At 34.1% G+C, this 15,316-nt stretch overlaps 3 protein-coding genes across 3 annotated transcripts; 1 reads left to right on the top strand and 2 right to left on the bottom strand.

The window, feature by feature from the left end:
• Positions 1 to 641: 641 nt before the first annotated feature.
• LOC108219151 (probable receptor-like protein kinase At2g42960) lies at positions 642 to 5,371 on the top strand. The gene is made up of 8 exons (XM_017392443.2): positions 642 to 1,154; positions 1,538 to 2,274; positions 2,389 to 2,493; positions 2,689 to 2,811; positions 3,071 to 3,241; positions 3,326 to 3,455; positions 3,611 to 3,820; positions 4,949 to 5,371. The coding sequence occupies exons 2-8, from the start codon at positions 1,634 to 1,636 to the stop codon at positions 5,078 to 5,080; spliced, it is 1,512 nt and encodes a 503-aa protein (XP_017247932.1). The 5' UTR covers positions 642 to 1,154; positions 1,538 to 1,633; the 3' UTR covers positions 5,081 to 5,371.
• A 2-nt stretch (positions 5,372 to 5,373) lies between these two features.
• LOC108219152 (probable purine permease 11) lies at positions 5,374 to 6,929 on the bottom strand. The gene is made up of 2 exons (XM_017392444.2): positions 6,754 to 6,929; positions 5,374 to 6,608 (listed from the first exon to the last, which is right to left on the bottom strand). Exons 1-2 carry the CDS (start codon positions 6,902 to 6,904, stop codon positions 5,482 to 5,484), a joined length of 1,278 nt encoding a protein of 425 aa, XP_017247933.1. The 5' UTR covers positions 6,905 to 6,929; the 3' UTR covers positions 5,374 to 5,481.
• Positions 6,930 to 8,386: 1,457 nt separating this feature from the next.
• Positions 8,387 to 12,234, bottom strand: LOC108216504 (uncharacterized). Its single transcript, XM_017389277.2, has 4 exons — positions 12,020 to 12,234; positions 10,718 to 10,785; positions 9,643 to 9,770; positions 8,387 to 9,074 (listed from the first exon to the last, which is right to left on the bottom strand). Exons 1-4 carry the CDS (start codon positions 12,171 to 12,173, stop codon positions 8,591 to 8,593), a joined length of 834 nt encoding a protein of 277 aa, XP_017244766.1. The 5' UTR covers positions 12,174 to 12,234; the 3' UTR covers positions 8,387 to 8,590.
• Between the last annotated feature and the right edge of the window lie 3,082 nt (positions 12,235 to 15,316).

Raw genomic sequence — 15,316 nt, 5'->3', positions numbered from 1 at the left:
TGATATTTACATAAGAATATATAACTGGACAAGAATTTCATATAACTGAAGTGACAATTTTTTTTTACATATTTTTATAAATATTATTTTTAGGATTCATGTAGATTTATCATTATCTCAATTTTATCTTTATCAGGATGATTTTTATATTTTTGTTAACCTTTAAAATTCTATCTACTGTAATTAGTCAAAATATTAGAAATGTCTGATTTCGTTAATTGATCTTCAAATCACATATCACATATAAATTAAAATGGATAAGTATAATTGTACTCTTATTGATTGAATGTGGAGATAAAAAATGGAAACCAAACAAGCAAATTAGTCAGCAGATTGTACCTAGTAGGCCAATCTTGCTTGAGGATTCCTATATATCTCTAACGTTCGAAACTGAGAATACTACACAAAAAGATTATTGTCCCTTTCTTTGTGTCTTGCTGTACTAATTAAGTTAAAAAGGACAATTATACATGCATGTATGTATATACATCCGTCACCATAGCTTAGCTAGATTTAAGTAAATAGCTGTACCAGCTCTACAGTTGTTGACTGACAAGTGACATCCACTTCTCCTCTTCTCTCTTGGGATTTTTTTCCTATTTTCCATGTTTATTATTCTTGCCTATTTTTAACTACATGCCATTCCCTATTTCTATCTCTCTCCACATTTTATTATTTTATTCTCCCTCTCTCAATCTCTCTCCCTCTCTTTACCTCCATTGCAAACCAAGATTTCTTTACAGCCTTGACATCTCTCTCTCTCTCTCCACCATGACACCACTTCACCTACCTATTTCATCCACATCTGCTTTTCTTTACCACCATTAAATCAACTTAAAAGAATATAAAATACTATATGAATCTCCACATTTGCCCTTAGAGATTGGATTTTTAATCCTGCCCTCATTTTAACAATTTCTTATTCATTTTCTTCATTCTTTTTGCCCCTCTCCAGGGTATACATTCTTCTACTTCCAAACTACGCCTCTTCACTTTCTTCTTAGCTTTGCTCTGTGTTTTCTTTATAGCCCACCTGTGGCATTGCCTCATGTATGCTTGCAGAGTCTCTATTAGTTGAAAAGGAAGCTCCTTTAATCTTTTTCTTGCTTTTGGAATCTCAAGATCGAGTGGATTAAGTCTAGATCACTGCCAAGGTAAACCCCATTTTCTTAGTTTGATGTTTTGTGTTAGATTTGTTATGTTTTTAGTTTCAAGAAGTTCAGATTTGTGAAGTGATTGGTTTGTTTTTGTTCTATTAATGTGTGTTTGTCTTTTTTCTTCTTAGATTTTCTTTATTCAATGAATTGAAGTGATGGCTTTTACTTGCTTTGTTTCTTGGTTTAGTTATTACCCATTGATTTGTTGACTTGTTCTAGGAAATTATGTTATAAGTAGACATATTTTCATTATTTACGCTTGATTAGGATGGTTACTAATTTATTGATCTAAAAAGTTTCTTGTTTGCAAGTTCTTGAAATACTATCTAGCCCATTTGAAGAAAGAGTTCAATGTGTGTGCTTCTTGAATTGTTTTGCAGTTTTTTGTCCATTACTGGGATCCAGAAGGCCATGCCTAATTTTGTAGAAAACTAGAATTCTGGACGCAGTTTAGTTTTCGTGCCAAGTAGCCAAAAATGGCATCTGGGGATTTAAACAGAGAGCTGAAGAAGAAAGTTTTGGGTATGAGATTATGGGAGGTGATTGGCATCTGCGTTGGTGCATTTATAGTGTTGATTCTGTGTATCTTATCTATGTGGGTCACTTGTCGAAGAAGATCTAAAAGAACAAATAACAAGTACTCTGATCCTCAAATACCTTTTGCTTCGAAAGATATCAAGGTTGACATAGTAGGGGACCGAAATATGAATGATCATCCAGAAAGTTTAGTTGTTACAGTTCCTGATAAATCTAGCGATAAGAATTCTGAGAAGCTTTTGGTGCACCTAGGTATGAGTAAATCTAGTGATGCTGATAACATCAGCCAGTGCAGCTCAATGTATTATCATGAGAGGCCTTGTAGTTCTCAGTCAGGGGAAGAAGGGAGTTCTGGTACGGTCCGAAAGCAGTCCTCCTATGCAACTGCTTCTCCGTTGATCGGCTTGCCAGAAATGTCACATCTCGGGTGGGGTCATTGGTTTACTCTTAGAGATCTTCAGCTTGCAACAAATCGTTTTTCAGCTGAAAATGTGATTGGAGAGGGCGGATATGGTGTTGTTTATCGTGGAGTACTAATCAATGGAACTGAAGTTGCAGTTAAGAAGCTTCTTAATAATCTGTAAGTGAAGTAACAAGATTGCAATCTTGAAATTCACCTCTTGCTTCTCAAGTCTTATCTCTAATGTTGCTTCACTGAATTTTCTTTATGATTGTCATGCGTTTTTTTTTATAGGGGGCAGGCTGAGAGAGAATTTAGAGTTGAAGTGGAGGCTATAGGCCATGTTCGACATAAGAATCTTGTACGACTTCTTGGCTATTGTGTAGAAGGGGTACACAGGTAAGCTTCAAGCTTTTTACTCATTGTCCAGATTTTGTAATCCTTGTATTGCACTTCTAAGCTGTTCTTCTTACTCAAATATGTAATTGACCTTACATTATCAAAAGGAAATTTAATTCGTGATTTGATCAGTTTCCTCGTTTTGCTACAAATCCTAGTTCACTGTTAACATTTGTTCTTCTGCCAAAACTGCAGAATGCTGGTGTATGAATATATGAACAATGGAAACCTAGAACAGTGGCTTCATGGGGCCATGCGCCAACATGGTAGCCTTACTTGGGAAGCCCGCATGAAGGTCCTTATTGGTACTGCAAAAGCGTAAGTAGATCTCTGCCAAATTGTCTGAACATTCAACATTTTTATATATAGTGTATTATCTTGTACAGTCCTTAACTGCCTATTTGCTTTCATCAACATCTCGCACTTCCCTAATGACCTCATAAATTTATTTGACATTCATCTGACACTGACAGCTACGGTCAATGCAAATATCTGAGCATATTACAGTCATTGTGTTCATTTTATCATTTTGTATCACCAGAACCATCTAAAAGCTTTTTCCATGTGTGTGTTGCAGTCTTGCCTACTTGCACGAAGCTATAGAACCAAAAGTCATTCATCGAGACATAAAATCAAGCAATATCCTGATTGACCATGATTTTAACTCAAAAGTTTCTGACTTTGGATTGGCCAAGCTCTTGGATTCTGGAGAAAGTCACATAACTACCAGAGTGATGGGAACATTTGGGTATGCATGATCCCATCGTTGATACTGCATGATCATTTGTCATATTATTGTACTCAAAACATTATTCTCTCTTATGATGTGCAGTTATGTTGCTCCGGAATATGCTAACACTGGCTTGCTAAATGAAAAGAGTGATGTATATAGTTTTGGGGTCCTCCTCCTGGAAGCAATTACTGGAAGAGACCCGGTGGACTACAGTCGGCCTGCTAATGAGGTACTAAGTCAGTACCCAATATCTATTTTGTGAGAAATTTATCTGTTGATGTTAATCCACAATGCATCTCTGCTTTTAAAATGTTGAAGTAAATATACAACTCCACATGTAGATTGTTTACAGTTGCTTGAATAAGGTTCTTATGCTCATTTTAGGTAAACCTAGTAGAATGGCTGAAAACGATGGTTGGGAATAGAAGAGCTGAGGAAGTTTTGGATCCAGATCTTGAAACGAAGCCCCCAACACGTGCTTTGAAATGTGCACTTCTGGTTGCTCTTAGGTGTGTTGATCCAGACTCACAAAAACGGCCAAAAATGAGTCAAGTTGTTCGGATGCTTGAAGCAGATGATTTCCCTCATCGTGAGGTATTGATCAGTTCCTTTATAGTAAATGTTCTCGTTATCCTTTTTACTGTTTCTTGTTTCCATTTGCTGTTATAACTTAATACAATTTAATTATGACCCAACAATAACAGATTTAAATTGATGAAAATGGTGTATAAATCAAATTTAAGGAAATCAGCAGCCCATAAGGCACAAGTTAATGTAGAGTTGGCCGGCCAGTTGCTAGTAGAAAACCTAGTGCCGAAAGGTTTACATGCTTAAAGTAACTTTAAACATTGGGACTGTTACATTAACGTTGGGACATGTTACAGTAGCACTTGTAGATCTTAATGAAAGCACTAATCGTAAGAATTCTTGCTCTGTCAAGTCCCACATTATTAAAGTTTAGGTCCGCTGTTATATGTTTGGTCCCATGGAAAGAAAAGAGACCACAACTACTCGTTCCCAGTAAGCAAGGATATCAGTTCGAAATTAGCTTAGTATCTCTGAATATTCCTTAGTGTCATACTTACATTTAAGTTTATATTTTTTCTGTAATTGTACACCTCTGTAATCGTAAATATTATATATCTTCATCATAGAAAAATTATTTTCGTTATCATATATTTAAAATTTCATCCAAAAATATTTATTTTTTAAATGTATAAACTGCACGAACTGCAGTGCATTTTTGTGGTGTGGTTTATGCGGTGTTTATTTTACGCAGTGCGGTTTGAAAATTTGGCCAAACCGCATGTGCGGGTCGGTTTGCAGTTTTGAAAGAAAACCATACCGCCTGCACTGCAAGCACCCCTAGCGGTGCAAAAATAAGCCTTTACTTCTGCTGCCTTGCTTTAATCTTCAATCAGTTTCTTTAGTCACACCATCAATTGTAATACGTTGGTAAAAATTGTATATCAACCCATATAACATCAACAAATAAATCTTTCTAAACTTTCTTTAGTCACCGTCGTTATGTATTGAGTTATCGGATGATAATTAACCCTTTTAGTAAAATAACAACTTTTTAGAAAGAAACAAGGTTCTCCTTGTATCTGTTCTGTTCTGATTTTAGATATGATTTTGTAATGAACACTCAAAATAATTCATATAAGGTTAAAAATCATTCTGAAAAAATTTAAGCAAGCGTTGTTTTGTATCATTTGGCAGGATCGTAGAAATAGGAAGACCCGCACAGCAAGTATGGAAATTGAATCCATGAAGGATAACGGTAATTCAGCTGAGGTGGACAGCAAGGTAGGACAGTCTGAAAACACAACTTCAGAGATATTACATGAATAGGATGACCGAGTCTTGATGGTTTATTGAGCCTGCATAGGCAGATGATAAGTTGACAATACCTGCTTGGAAAGGAGTTCTGCTAAAAAAAATTTAGCACACAAGAGAGCTGTTCAACTTCTGATGGCCCATTTGTGTTCTTGCAGCTTTTGTAATGTTTCATAATTTCCTTCTTTATTGCTCTAGATGGATGGAGATATGGACTTGAGAAAAATATTGTATAGTCTATTTTCTGAATCCATGTCTGACCTATTTAATCATTATCAATATAATACCATCATTCTTTTTCTGCCAGCTTATGTAACTTGTTTATTCTCGTCAATTCATCACATATTGCCTGCTGGTTACAAACTTACAGGGCCATGAAACAACCCATTGAATCTAATGCTAGCCCTCTAATCGTCTCAAACACAAGGCGGGCATTCTGTATTCTCATCTGAAATTTTCTTGAACGCCTTTTTCGACTTCAAATCATCAAGGTAGTGTTGGTAGATATAAGAAAGAAATCCCCAGATAACTAGCAACATAGCCACAACTTTAACCCCATTCAGCTTATCGTCAAAGAAGAACACAGCAAGAACCGGAACAATCGGCAATGCCACTGTACCGATGACATTTGTGAACAGCGACGACACCTCAAAGAGCAACCCGAATGAGCCGATGGTATACACTTGCCACGAAACAGCCGTCCACACTAATGTCATGACATACGACGTCTTCCCCAGTCGATAGTCATGAATTTCTGTCGCCATAGTCTTCCACTCGCCACTGGCGAACAGGCCAACTGCACAGACAGCTGATGCAGCGAATGACTGGAGAATCATCTGTTCAAGAATCACGACAGGGGTCACGCTCTTCAGTACTTTCTGGAGCAAATGCTGAGTGACGGATAACACTAGAGCATAGATAGCACAACCACCAATTGTGAAGATGAATCCAAGCAAAAACTTCTGTTTATCAGAACCACCTTTAGAATTCGTGTTGTCAACTCCGACAACAAGTAAAGCTGCAGACGTCGTCAAGAGGACTACAGAATTCAGTATCAGGGCAGTGAACTTCTGCGAATTAATATAGAAGGCAAAAACAGCATTAAAAGCCAACTGCGTGGAGCAAATGAGGGCATAAGTAGACACAGGAAGATAACAAAGGCCATATGTATACATCATTGTGAGGCCTCCACTGACAAGGCCGAGAAAGCTGAAATACAGAGAGGCCAGAGTAAAGAGTGAAACAAAAAACTTCGAGTCCTTGGCTTTGCAAGAACTGGGAAAGATGTGGAAAATGATCAGAAGAAGTATAAGAATCGGAAAACCAGCAGGCTGTACTAATGCCGCCATCCATTTGCTTTTACCGCCTTCATTGAAATAAAGCCTTCCCAATAGAGTCCCTGCTGACTGACCACATATGAGGAGGACGGTGAAGAAGAATAACCGCAGCCACCATTGATTGCAGCACTGGACGCTCTGCAGCAGTGTCTGTCTTATCGTCGTCTCGTCCCCTGACATTGCCTCTACCTCCTTGGCTTCTTGAACTAATAATGAACAACCAAAAGTCATAAGATTAGTGAAATGAGCAAATCAAGAACAAAGACCAGAACTCAAAATTCGCGAATTCTGTGAATTCAAAGCGTATTAGTATGATATAGTCATATAGTATTTAAGAGTAACGTTTAGCACCTATGACATGAAGTTGCGGCGGTTGCTCAACTTGTTCCATAACTGAAGAAAGCAGGATGGCCTGTGAATGCTCGCGGAGACGACTCGGCTCGACCTGACAATCTGATAACCGAAGTTTTATAAACAAGAAAGCTATGGATGCATCATGCATGGCCGGGTTGTTAGGCCACAGTCCAAAGCTGCAGCTTGAGCAAGAATTTATGGTGTGAGGGATAAGATTTCCATATTTAGCATCTGAAATGCATGCACTGCCTTTACTTTGGTTCACGTTAGTGTTGCTACCGGGCTGTCTGCTGAGCGTGGAAATAACAGACTAACAAACGCTATCCCCTCTTGTTCGTGTCTGTGCAACTAGGACATTGGTAGCTTACTACCATTTTAATAGCTTGTGTAAAAACTAATGAAACACAGTACAGTACTTCTAAAGCGTAATATTTGATCCTTTTGTCAGATGGTATCGTACTCGTTCTCCTTATTTGAGGTCGAGTTTGAATTTTGTAATACTTCTTAAATATGTTAGCTCTTTGTTAGATGATACTGTTCTCGTCTGTTTATTTGTGGTCGAGAATGTAATTTTTTTGTCAGAAGTGACGGCGAACGAGTTCGAATTTTCAATTTTGTCAAACCTGACTGTGTTTTTTTGTCAAACCTGAGTGTGTTTTTGTCAGTGACAAATTATAGCGAAGGTAATAAGAGTGAAGTTACAGTAAATTTGCTATACGAAGCACACATCAGAACATGACGAAAGAAAAAAACCATAGAGAATTTAAGGGGGGCATTTGTGAACGGTGACATGTAAACAAAATAATAATATTATATTATATTATATACTTATATATAATAAGCATAAGGGAGATAATTTGGTCGCATGGTCTTCTGGTCCAAAAGCTTATCATCCGTTGGATCTTATATTGAACAAATAATCACCGTTAGATTGGAACAAAATTAAATTCTGTTCTAGAAGGCAACTGATATCTACTTGCATGTTTATAATTCCTTTTCTGAATTCAAAACAAATTCTGTCTTTCACATGTATATGATTTTTTTTAATCCTAAATAAATATTTCCTACCAGTTTTATTCGTAGAATCATATAAATCTCACCATCACAATTTTTTTATAATATATTTTAAAATTAATAAGCCGGATTTATGTGAGGAACAGATACAAAAACTTTTTCTTAATCCAAAATAGATTCTACCTTCTTATTGCATATTTATGATTCCTTTTCTTAATTCAAAACAAATTATGTTTATCAATTTTAATTTAGAACCATATAAATTTTTTGAAAAATATTTAAATCACATTATAATAATTTTAATATAAAATACATTTATTAATATAATCTAATAGGAGTTGGCATAACGTATTCCACTCAAAATATATTAAAATTTAATAGATAAAATTTAATACTTTGACATGATACATACGAGAAAAGGAATTGTTTGATTAAAATAATTTATTTGAAACCATTAATGGCTGTGATGATGTATTTACCAAAGTTCTAACTTACAAACAAATCATAATTTCGAATTTTATTGTATTGAAAATTTTAATTTATTATTTATAAATTAATTTTTTTCACACCATTTAAAATATATTTAAACAATGCTATTTCCAGTTCCAGTTGCTCATGTAATTTACGGATAACCCCTTAATAAATATTGACATAAAATGATAAACTAGCCAATAAAGGTCATCCATCCGGTAGTTTTGAACTGACTTGCACTTGTACCCGGTACAAGATAAATAATTGAAGAGTTTACTGGTATGAAATTCCAGCCATATATTACCCTACGTAGACTATGGTCATAACTGAAATATGGTCTCATAAAGATTCAAGAAGAGACATCTGTCCACTCTTTTGGCAACGATGAGCCGAAAATTCCCCGAAGCAATAGTTTTTCTCGCTTTCTTGGCTTGTTTATGCCAGAACAATAATGAAACCCAAGCTTCAATGCTTCTTGCCCTTCCTCCAGAGCTCTTTTTCTCACGGCTGATAATAAACCTGTACCTGAGAATTGGGCAGAAGTGTTCGTTTCATTTGTTTCACTCTGACCACCAACTTCGCCTTTACTTGGACTACTCTTCAATAGCTTTTCAGACTTCTGTTCAGTTTGTTCAATATTTCTGTCTTCCTTAACACGGGTATCCTTGTTATTAGTAGTACTGCTTCCCCACCATTTGTTAGAGGTTCTTAATAAGCCCTTTGATGGAAAACCATACCTAAATTCATCAACTATGGCCAAAGAGGAAGAAGGCTGGATCTTCTTATATGTCGGCTGTGTGATTGAGCGTGGTTTGGGAACCTCGTGTACAGGTCTGCAAGCAGAAATGTAACTAATAGAGTTGAATGAATCAGAAGTGAAAGATCTATGAACAGATATGATTCTTAGAATTCACATTTGAAGTTAATTATCCACAGTCTGAAAAATGCAAGCTTGATACCAGATGTGTTTTAACTGAAAGCTGAGTTAATAATCTACAGTTTTAGTAAGCCAGTACTTCTCAGCATCATGTCTGATACAGTTGAGTAGAGAAAGGGCAGAGTCATTTGATGATCTACTAATTTATAGGTAGCAAACAGGGTAATGGAAGTGGGGAGTAGACGTATATACTGGTAAAATATAAGTTTGAAGTATTGGAAAGAACATGCAAGCCGTCAGAGAGTACGAGGAGTGATTGCATATAACTTCAGAATTTGGCATGCAGGAATAAACTTCTGATAGAAGCTACTTCACAAATTTTTTAGTCACCCCGAACTAATGGCACTATCTACATAGCAAAATTAGCACTAGCGCAGTGAATTATATAGACAAAGAATAGGCACCAGGTACTGCACCTGAGGGTGCTTTCTAATTGAAGCATAGAGGCCAGAGGGTGCTCTTACCCAACTGATGTAGTATTCTTTGTCGCATCAACCTTTCCGTCTTTTGTGGACTTTAGTAACTCAGATCTTGTCTTTTTCTCTAGAGCTGCTTCCGTTAAGATATCCTCGATGCTCTTGCCTAGGAGAAACTGGATGATTTGCAGAAAGTGTAAGTACAAGCAAACACTTTCACCCTTGAATACTAACATAACTGCAAAAATGATTAAGCCATATAGTACAATGCTTTTGCTAATCCTACAAAAGCACTGAGCGCTAATAATTATTCAAATTACTGTATGTGGCGATGTTACATAAGGATAGGAAGACATTATAGTTTCACCAATCCACAATAAAAAGAAAAATAATACACCTAAACTAAAAAAAGAAAAAGAGAGTTTGAATTTATAATATCTGCATGAATACATCTCTGCAAAACATTAAAAAACTTTATCTATCTAGTCAATCTCATTCACCCAGCCAGTCGAACCTTTTGAGTTCGGCACGATGCTTTAGTATTTTTTTAAAAAGAGGTAAAGTAGAAACAGGTAACAAGTAATTATAAAAATATTACAAAAAAGAACATATTATTTTACTAGATATCGAGTTGATTAAAAACCAAAATTGAATGATCAAATACAGATTTCAATTTAGTCATAGAAGTATGATATAGTATAGTATATACAGGTGTCATTTAAATTAGGCAACGGTGATTTATCTGGCATTGTTTGCCTTAGTTGATAATAGATTCTCTTTTGAGGGATGGGCGAGGCTGGAAAATTAATTCAAAAGAACATAAGAAAACAAAAAAAGCACCAACTCTGTTAATACTGAATAAATTTATACCGCTTGGATGTAGGATAAGTTCAAGAATAATGGTTAAATTTACATTAGAAATCATCAATTTGAATAATTTAAATTTTGATCAATGATGAGAAATTTTTTTTATATCAAATACTACTGTATTACTTAAAAAACTTGTGAATTCCTGATAAACATAAAAACAATGTGTGTGTGTGCATTTTAATTAATGTCTTGCTACGATCAGACATCTAAACATATTTAATAAGAACAATAGATTTGAACTTCCAAGCCCTACCTTCCGATATGGCCACCTGACGAGACCATTATCCAGGCATATTTTCTTCAGGGTCGTGTTAGAGACACCTGTAACAGTAAAGTAACATATATTAGCAAAGCTTCTTGGAGATGACTTACTTGAAAAACTTGAAGAAACGATTTTTATGCGATTTTACAATTGAAGGCACTAATATTAATAAATTCACTTAAGAATACAATAGCATCATTCATATTGAATTTTACAATAAAAGAAATAATCAGCTCCAATTAATTTTAAGTTTCATTCCGACAGTTGAACAAATAAAATTATAGCCAGCACTAAAACCCTGAACCTATAGCACTTGAATAGGTTTAAATCCTAAAAGCATCAACGTTTGGATCCCTTTGGAGTTAATATATTAAACAAAACTTAACTAAGAACAACTGCCCAGCTACTTTTGCCTGTAGTAAGACCTGAACCCTCAACTTCTTGTCAAGGCAATAACAACATGTTGACTGCTTCTCCTTCCTCTCTAATTTTCTTGTAATTTTAAGACCTACACTTATAGAGTCCGTCAGCTTATATAGGTATTTCTGCTTACTTAAACAAAAACATCAACTTCCCCTCATTCACTTATACGTCTTTAAGGCTGTAACTTAGAATGTAAGGACGTAAATATGCTTAGATAATTGTATAACCTTTAATGTTCTACTTGATAAGAACATAATTTATACTTGCACTTAAATCTTTTTGTTGTCTTCATGCCTTATGTTCTCATGTACGGTGTAGTTTCATCATACCCATTATGTAAAGAATGGTACTGTCATACAGATTTGATCTATATCCATTATAAATTCTTAAAGCTCCATCCTCTTTTACTCTAAAATCATCATAGAACCACTCTTAAAGGCTTCAATCAGTTTGTAAGAATAAGAACAGACCCAGGTCCATATACAATACAAGAATATTTCTGAAACGATAAAATTGAAATAAATTTCCGCAGTATCTGACATATCTCTCACTTGCTACCACAAAATATCAGGGGATCTCCGCCTCTCATCTCCCAAAGATACATTCTTACAAAACAATCAAGTATCACAAAAAACACAATGTCCAGCTAATGATATTCGCAACGAGCTTTATGTATCTATTTATTCATTAATTCCTCAACTAATATGTTAAAAGAAATAGTTGCAAGTACACGAAATCCCCTGTCAGCGCCACAAATCGCAAATTAATCAAACACCTTAAAATCGGTCAATTTAAACATTATAGACATAAAAACAACGCAAATCATCCCTACAAAATCAAATCATAACAATTGCTGTGTGTATACAGTACCGAGAGACTCAGCAGCGTCGGAGAGAGGAAGATTGAAACACTTGGATACATCTTCCAACGATAAATTTGCATTTGCGTTTGAAATTGAATTTGAATTTGGATTTGGATTTGGGTTGAGCTGTTGCTGCTGCGGGTGTGTTACCGGAATAGACATGGATGAGTCCGACCGCTGCTCCTGCAGATATTTAGGTCTCCTGCTAATTTTTAAATATTTAGGTCTCTTTTCTCCTTGCTGCAAATATTTATCTTTTTACCTTTTTTTAAAGTTTGATGTTTAAAATATTAAGATATTTTTTTAATTAACTTTTATCAATGATTAATGTTGTATTATTAAAATTTTTTATATATAATATTCTTATTAACTTATACCTCACGTGATGGTAATTATAATATTTATCATTCTATCATTATATATTTTAATATTTAATTTTATTATGAAAGTAAAATTATATTATAATAATATATATTTTTTAAATTAACTAAAAATTAAAATAACAAATAACTTGTTTGATTCATTATTTTTTCCAGGAAAAGACCCTGTATGTGCCGGTTGGTTAAAAGGGTCTGTCATCCTAATTCATTCTCATGGCAAAAAAATTCTTAATATACCATGTCTCAACAGATTGACGTAATTGTGTTGTGTGTACATTCCCGGTGCTTTTACAAAATAAAACTTTAGGTGTGTTAAAATAAATTTTCATTTAACATATTATAAGTTTTATAAATTAAACTCGTCAAATATATTAAAAGTAAAAGACAATATGTGTATCTGTAGTTTCACTCACTCATATGCAATTTGTGTATATGAAGTTTTATAATAGCAGGATGTGTACCTGGACTTTGAATTTGCGTGCGAAATGTGTATTTCTCTTTATTGGAAGTTTACTATACGTTAGTTCTGTTTGCACCGTTTACAGATCTTCTCAAACACTTAACTGTCGCATATGCAATTTAGCAACCAATGGCTATTTTAAAATGAAAATTCAGTAAATATTTTAAAATTAAATTAAGTGCTAATTTACATCGGTATTATTTATTGAAAAATAAAAATTTATATCAATATTTATACTAACAAATAGATATTTATCTTTAAATATATCATCAAATCATCAAAAATTCACTAATTACTTTATCTCTCTTAAGAAATTTAGAGAAACTATTACTGAGAATTTGATTATTAATATAAGATTCACATAAATATAATAAAAGATGAAATAAAATTTAAAGATTTGTTTATAATTATATTTGAATCTTCATTAATGTATTTAAGTTTTGTGTGTGAATAAAATAAAGTTTAAATTAGAGAACATCATAAATAAAATATTTATCTTTTATTCGGAATTGAAAACAAATTTTTTTATTTTTCAATATTTTTCGTCCTACGAATTAGAAATTCAATATACAATAGATTTTTATAATTAAAATAATTTTGAATTTTCTTTCAAAAGAAAAAAAATAGTTTAGATTTTTTTAATAGGAATCAGATGTTTTGACTAGCGGATTAAATTAACGATTTCGTGTAAAATTGTTTGGTAGATAGCTGTTTCTTAGTTTTTTATGACACATATCAAAACCTGTAACCCAAAAAACTCTTTAAGTAATTTTCCGAAAATTAACTTTTTGAGCTCAAACCTCTATTTCAATATGGTAATTATCCAACACTATTATTAGTCAAACCTCTACGTCACCCCAAACTTCTAATTTTTCCCTTCCAAACACTGCCAAAGTCCAATTACATGACAATAGCGGCACACAATTACGTGTAATAATAACCGAGGGTGTCATTAAAAAAGTTAAAATATCAGTGTCTATGCAACACTTAAATTTGAGAAGATATGCAAACGGAGCAAACGGAGCTAACGTCAAATACACATTCCGCACACAAATCCAAAGTCCAGATACACATCTTGCTATTATGAAACTCCATGTACACAAATTGCATATGAGTGAAACCACAGGTACACATATTGTCTTTTACTCATATATTAAAAATTGGACTGAAAATATATATTTTCATTAGAATGTTTAAATATATTATGATTATAATAAAAACATCTATTATAATATCTTATAAATTAAGAGCAAATTTTTAGCGATATACATTTTATAATATTTGATAGAATTTATTTCAAATTAGGAAATAATTATGGTAAAACTTTGCGAAAGAATCCTTACGTCATGTGAAATGCAATCAAAGTAACTGAAAATACTGAAAATAGTGGCATCCGTGATCAATTCACGGTGTCCAAAAGAATAATACTCCTATAATTTAAACCAAGTGGTGAAAATCACCCTGATGTCAATTATTGCAACATCGGTGGCAATTACACAACATACAACAAACTGAATAGATAGTGTTTCCGGTGTCTCATCTCACGGACTATTGTTGCCGGCAATTCTTATTACTATCTTTGTAGGCATATGCTCATTCTATCTGCTATTTAGTATCATCTTTTGTTTTAAACATAATGCGCCTAAATTTTCTTGCTAAAACTAGTGCAACCTTTAGAACTAGTCCACAGACTAGTTCTGCAAATTTAAGCATGGAATCGAAGAGATAGAGGTTCCAGATTTCCATCAATGACAAGCGGAAATGAACCTCAGTGCTATATGCTTCAGGACGCGAGTTCCTAGAGACAATGACAGAAAATTACAATGGTGCATTTTAAGATTATACAACTGCTAATGTAAAAACAAGCATGTACAGATCAATCCGTTTTTTTTTTCCTGCAGAAAGGATGAAAGAAAGGTCGAGGCAGTGTTCATCTTAATTTTGTCTGGCAGATATCAATTTCTCTAGTAAACTAGTGGCTAATTAACAACTCAAAAGACTATCACTTGAAAGGTTACTTCTTAGCTTAAAAGTTATAAGCTTTTGCACAATCAGACGATTAAAGCTCAGTCGATTAAGAAATAATAAGTGGTTCGTAGCAGAATGAGTTCACTAAATCAGTACTAGTCAGTCACTCACAAATATCCAGCTTATGCATGTAAGGCCACTTTTCTTATTTAATTCTGCTGCACGATTATATACTTCCTAGATATAAACAAACATGGCTGCCGTTTACCTTCTATTTAAGTATATAGATTAACAAACACTGCAGAATAAAGTATTTACATATGTCTCAGATTTGATTTTTCTGCTAACTCTATATTACAGACAGTGCTCTTCAAGGTCAATCTCTTTCCTAGTCATGGAACAGCTTGGAAGCCTGGGAAGTAGACAAACCTTATCACTCAGAGAGCAAGTTGGAAGCTTTGCAAATCGACAAAGCGTTGCACAGTTAGCTGATAACT

This window comes from Daucus carota, chromosome 4 (genome assembly GCF_001625215.2).
Source record: "Daucus carota subsp. sativus chromosome 4, DH1 v3.0, whole genome shotgun sequence".
Classification (NCBI taxonomy): domain Eukaryota; kingdom Viridiplantae; phylum Streptophyta; class Magnoliopsida; order Apiales; family Apiaceae; genus Daucus; species Daucus carota.
This window is presented reverse-complemented; position numbering and strand designations above follow the sequence as displayed.

What these genes read in the sequence shown, in the direction of transcription:
- LOC108219151 (XM_017392443.2), top strand. Translation starts at nt 1,634, where the DNA reads ATGGCATCTGGGGATTTAAACAGAGAGCTGAAGAAGAAAGTTTTGGGT. An exon ending in CTTATTGGTACTGCAAAAGC is followed by an intron (nt 2,812 to 3,070) that starts GTAAGTAGATCT and finishes TGTGTGTTGCAG; the next exon opens with TCTTGCCTACTTGCACGAAG. An exon ending in AGAGTGATGGGAACATTTGG is followed by an intron (nt 3,242 to 3,325) that starts GTATGCATGATC and finishes TATGATGTGCAG; the next exon opens with TTATGTTGCTCCGGAATATG.
- LOC108219152 (XM_017392444.2), bottom strand. Translation starts at nt 6,904, where the DNA reads ATGCATGATGCATCCATAGCTTTCTTGTTTATAAAACTTCGGTTATCA. An exon ending in GCCGCAACTTCATGTCATAG is followed by an intron (nt 6,609 to 6,753) that starts GTGCTAAACGTT and finishes GTTCATTATTAG; the next exon opens with TTCAAGAAGCCAAGGAGGTA.
- LOC108216504 (XM_017389277.2), bottom strand. Translation starts at nt 12,173, where the DNA reads ATGTCTATTCCGGTAACACACCCGCAGCAGCAACAGCTCAACCCAAAT. An exon ending in CGACGCTGCTGAGTCTCTCG is followed by an intron (nt 10,786 to 12,019) that starts GTACTGTATACA and finishes TTACTGTTACAG; the next exon opens with GTGTCTCTAACACGACCCTG. An exon ending in TCAGGTGGCCATATCGGAAG is followed by an intron (nt 9,771 to 10,717) that starts GTAGGGCTTGGA and finishes CAAATCATCCAG; the next exon opens with TTTCTCCTAGGCAAGAGCAT.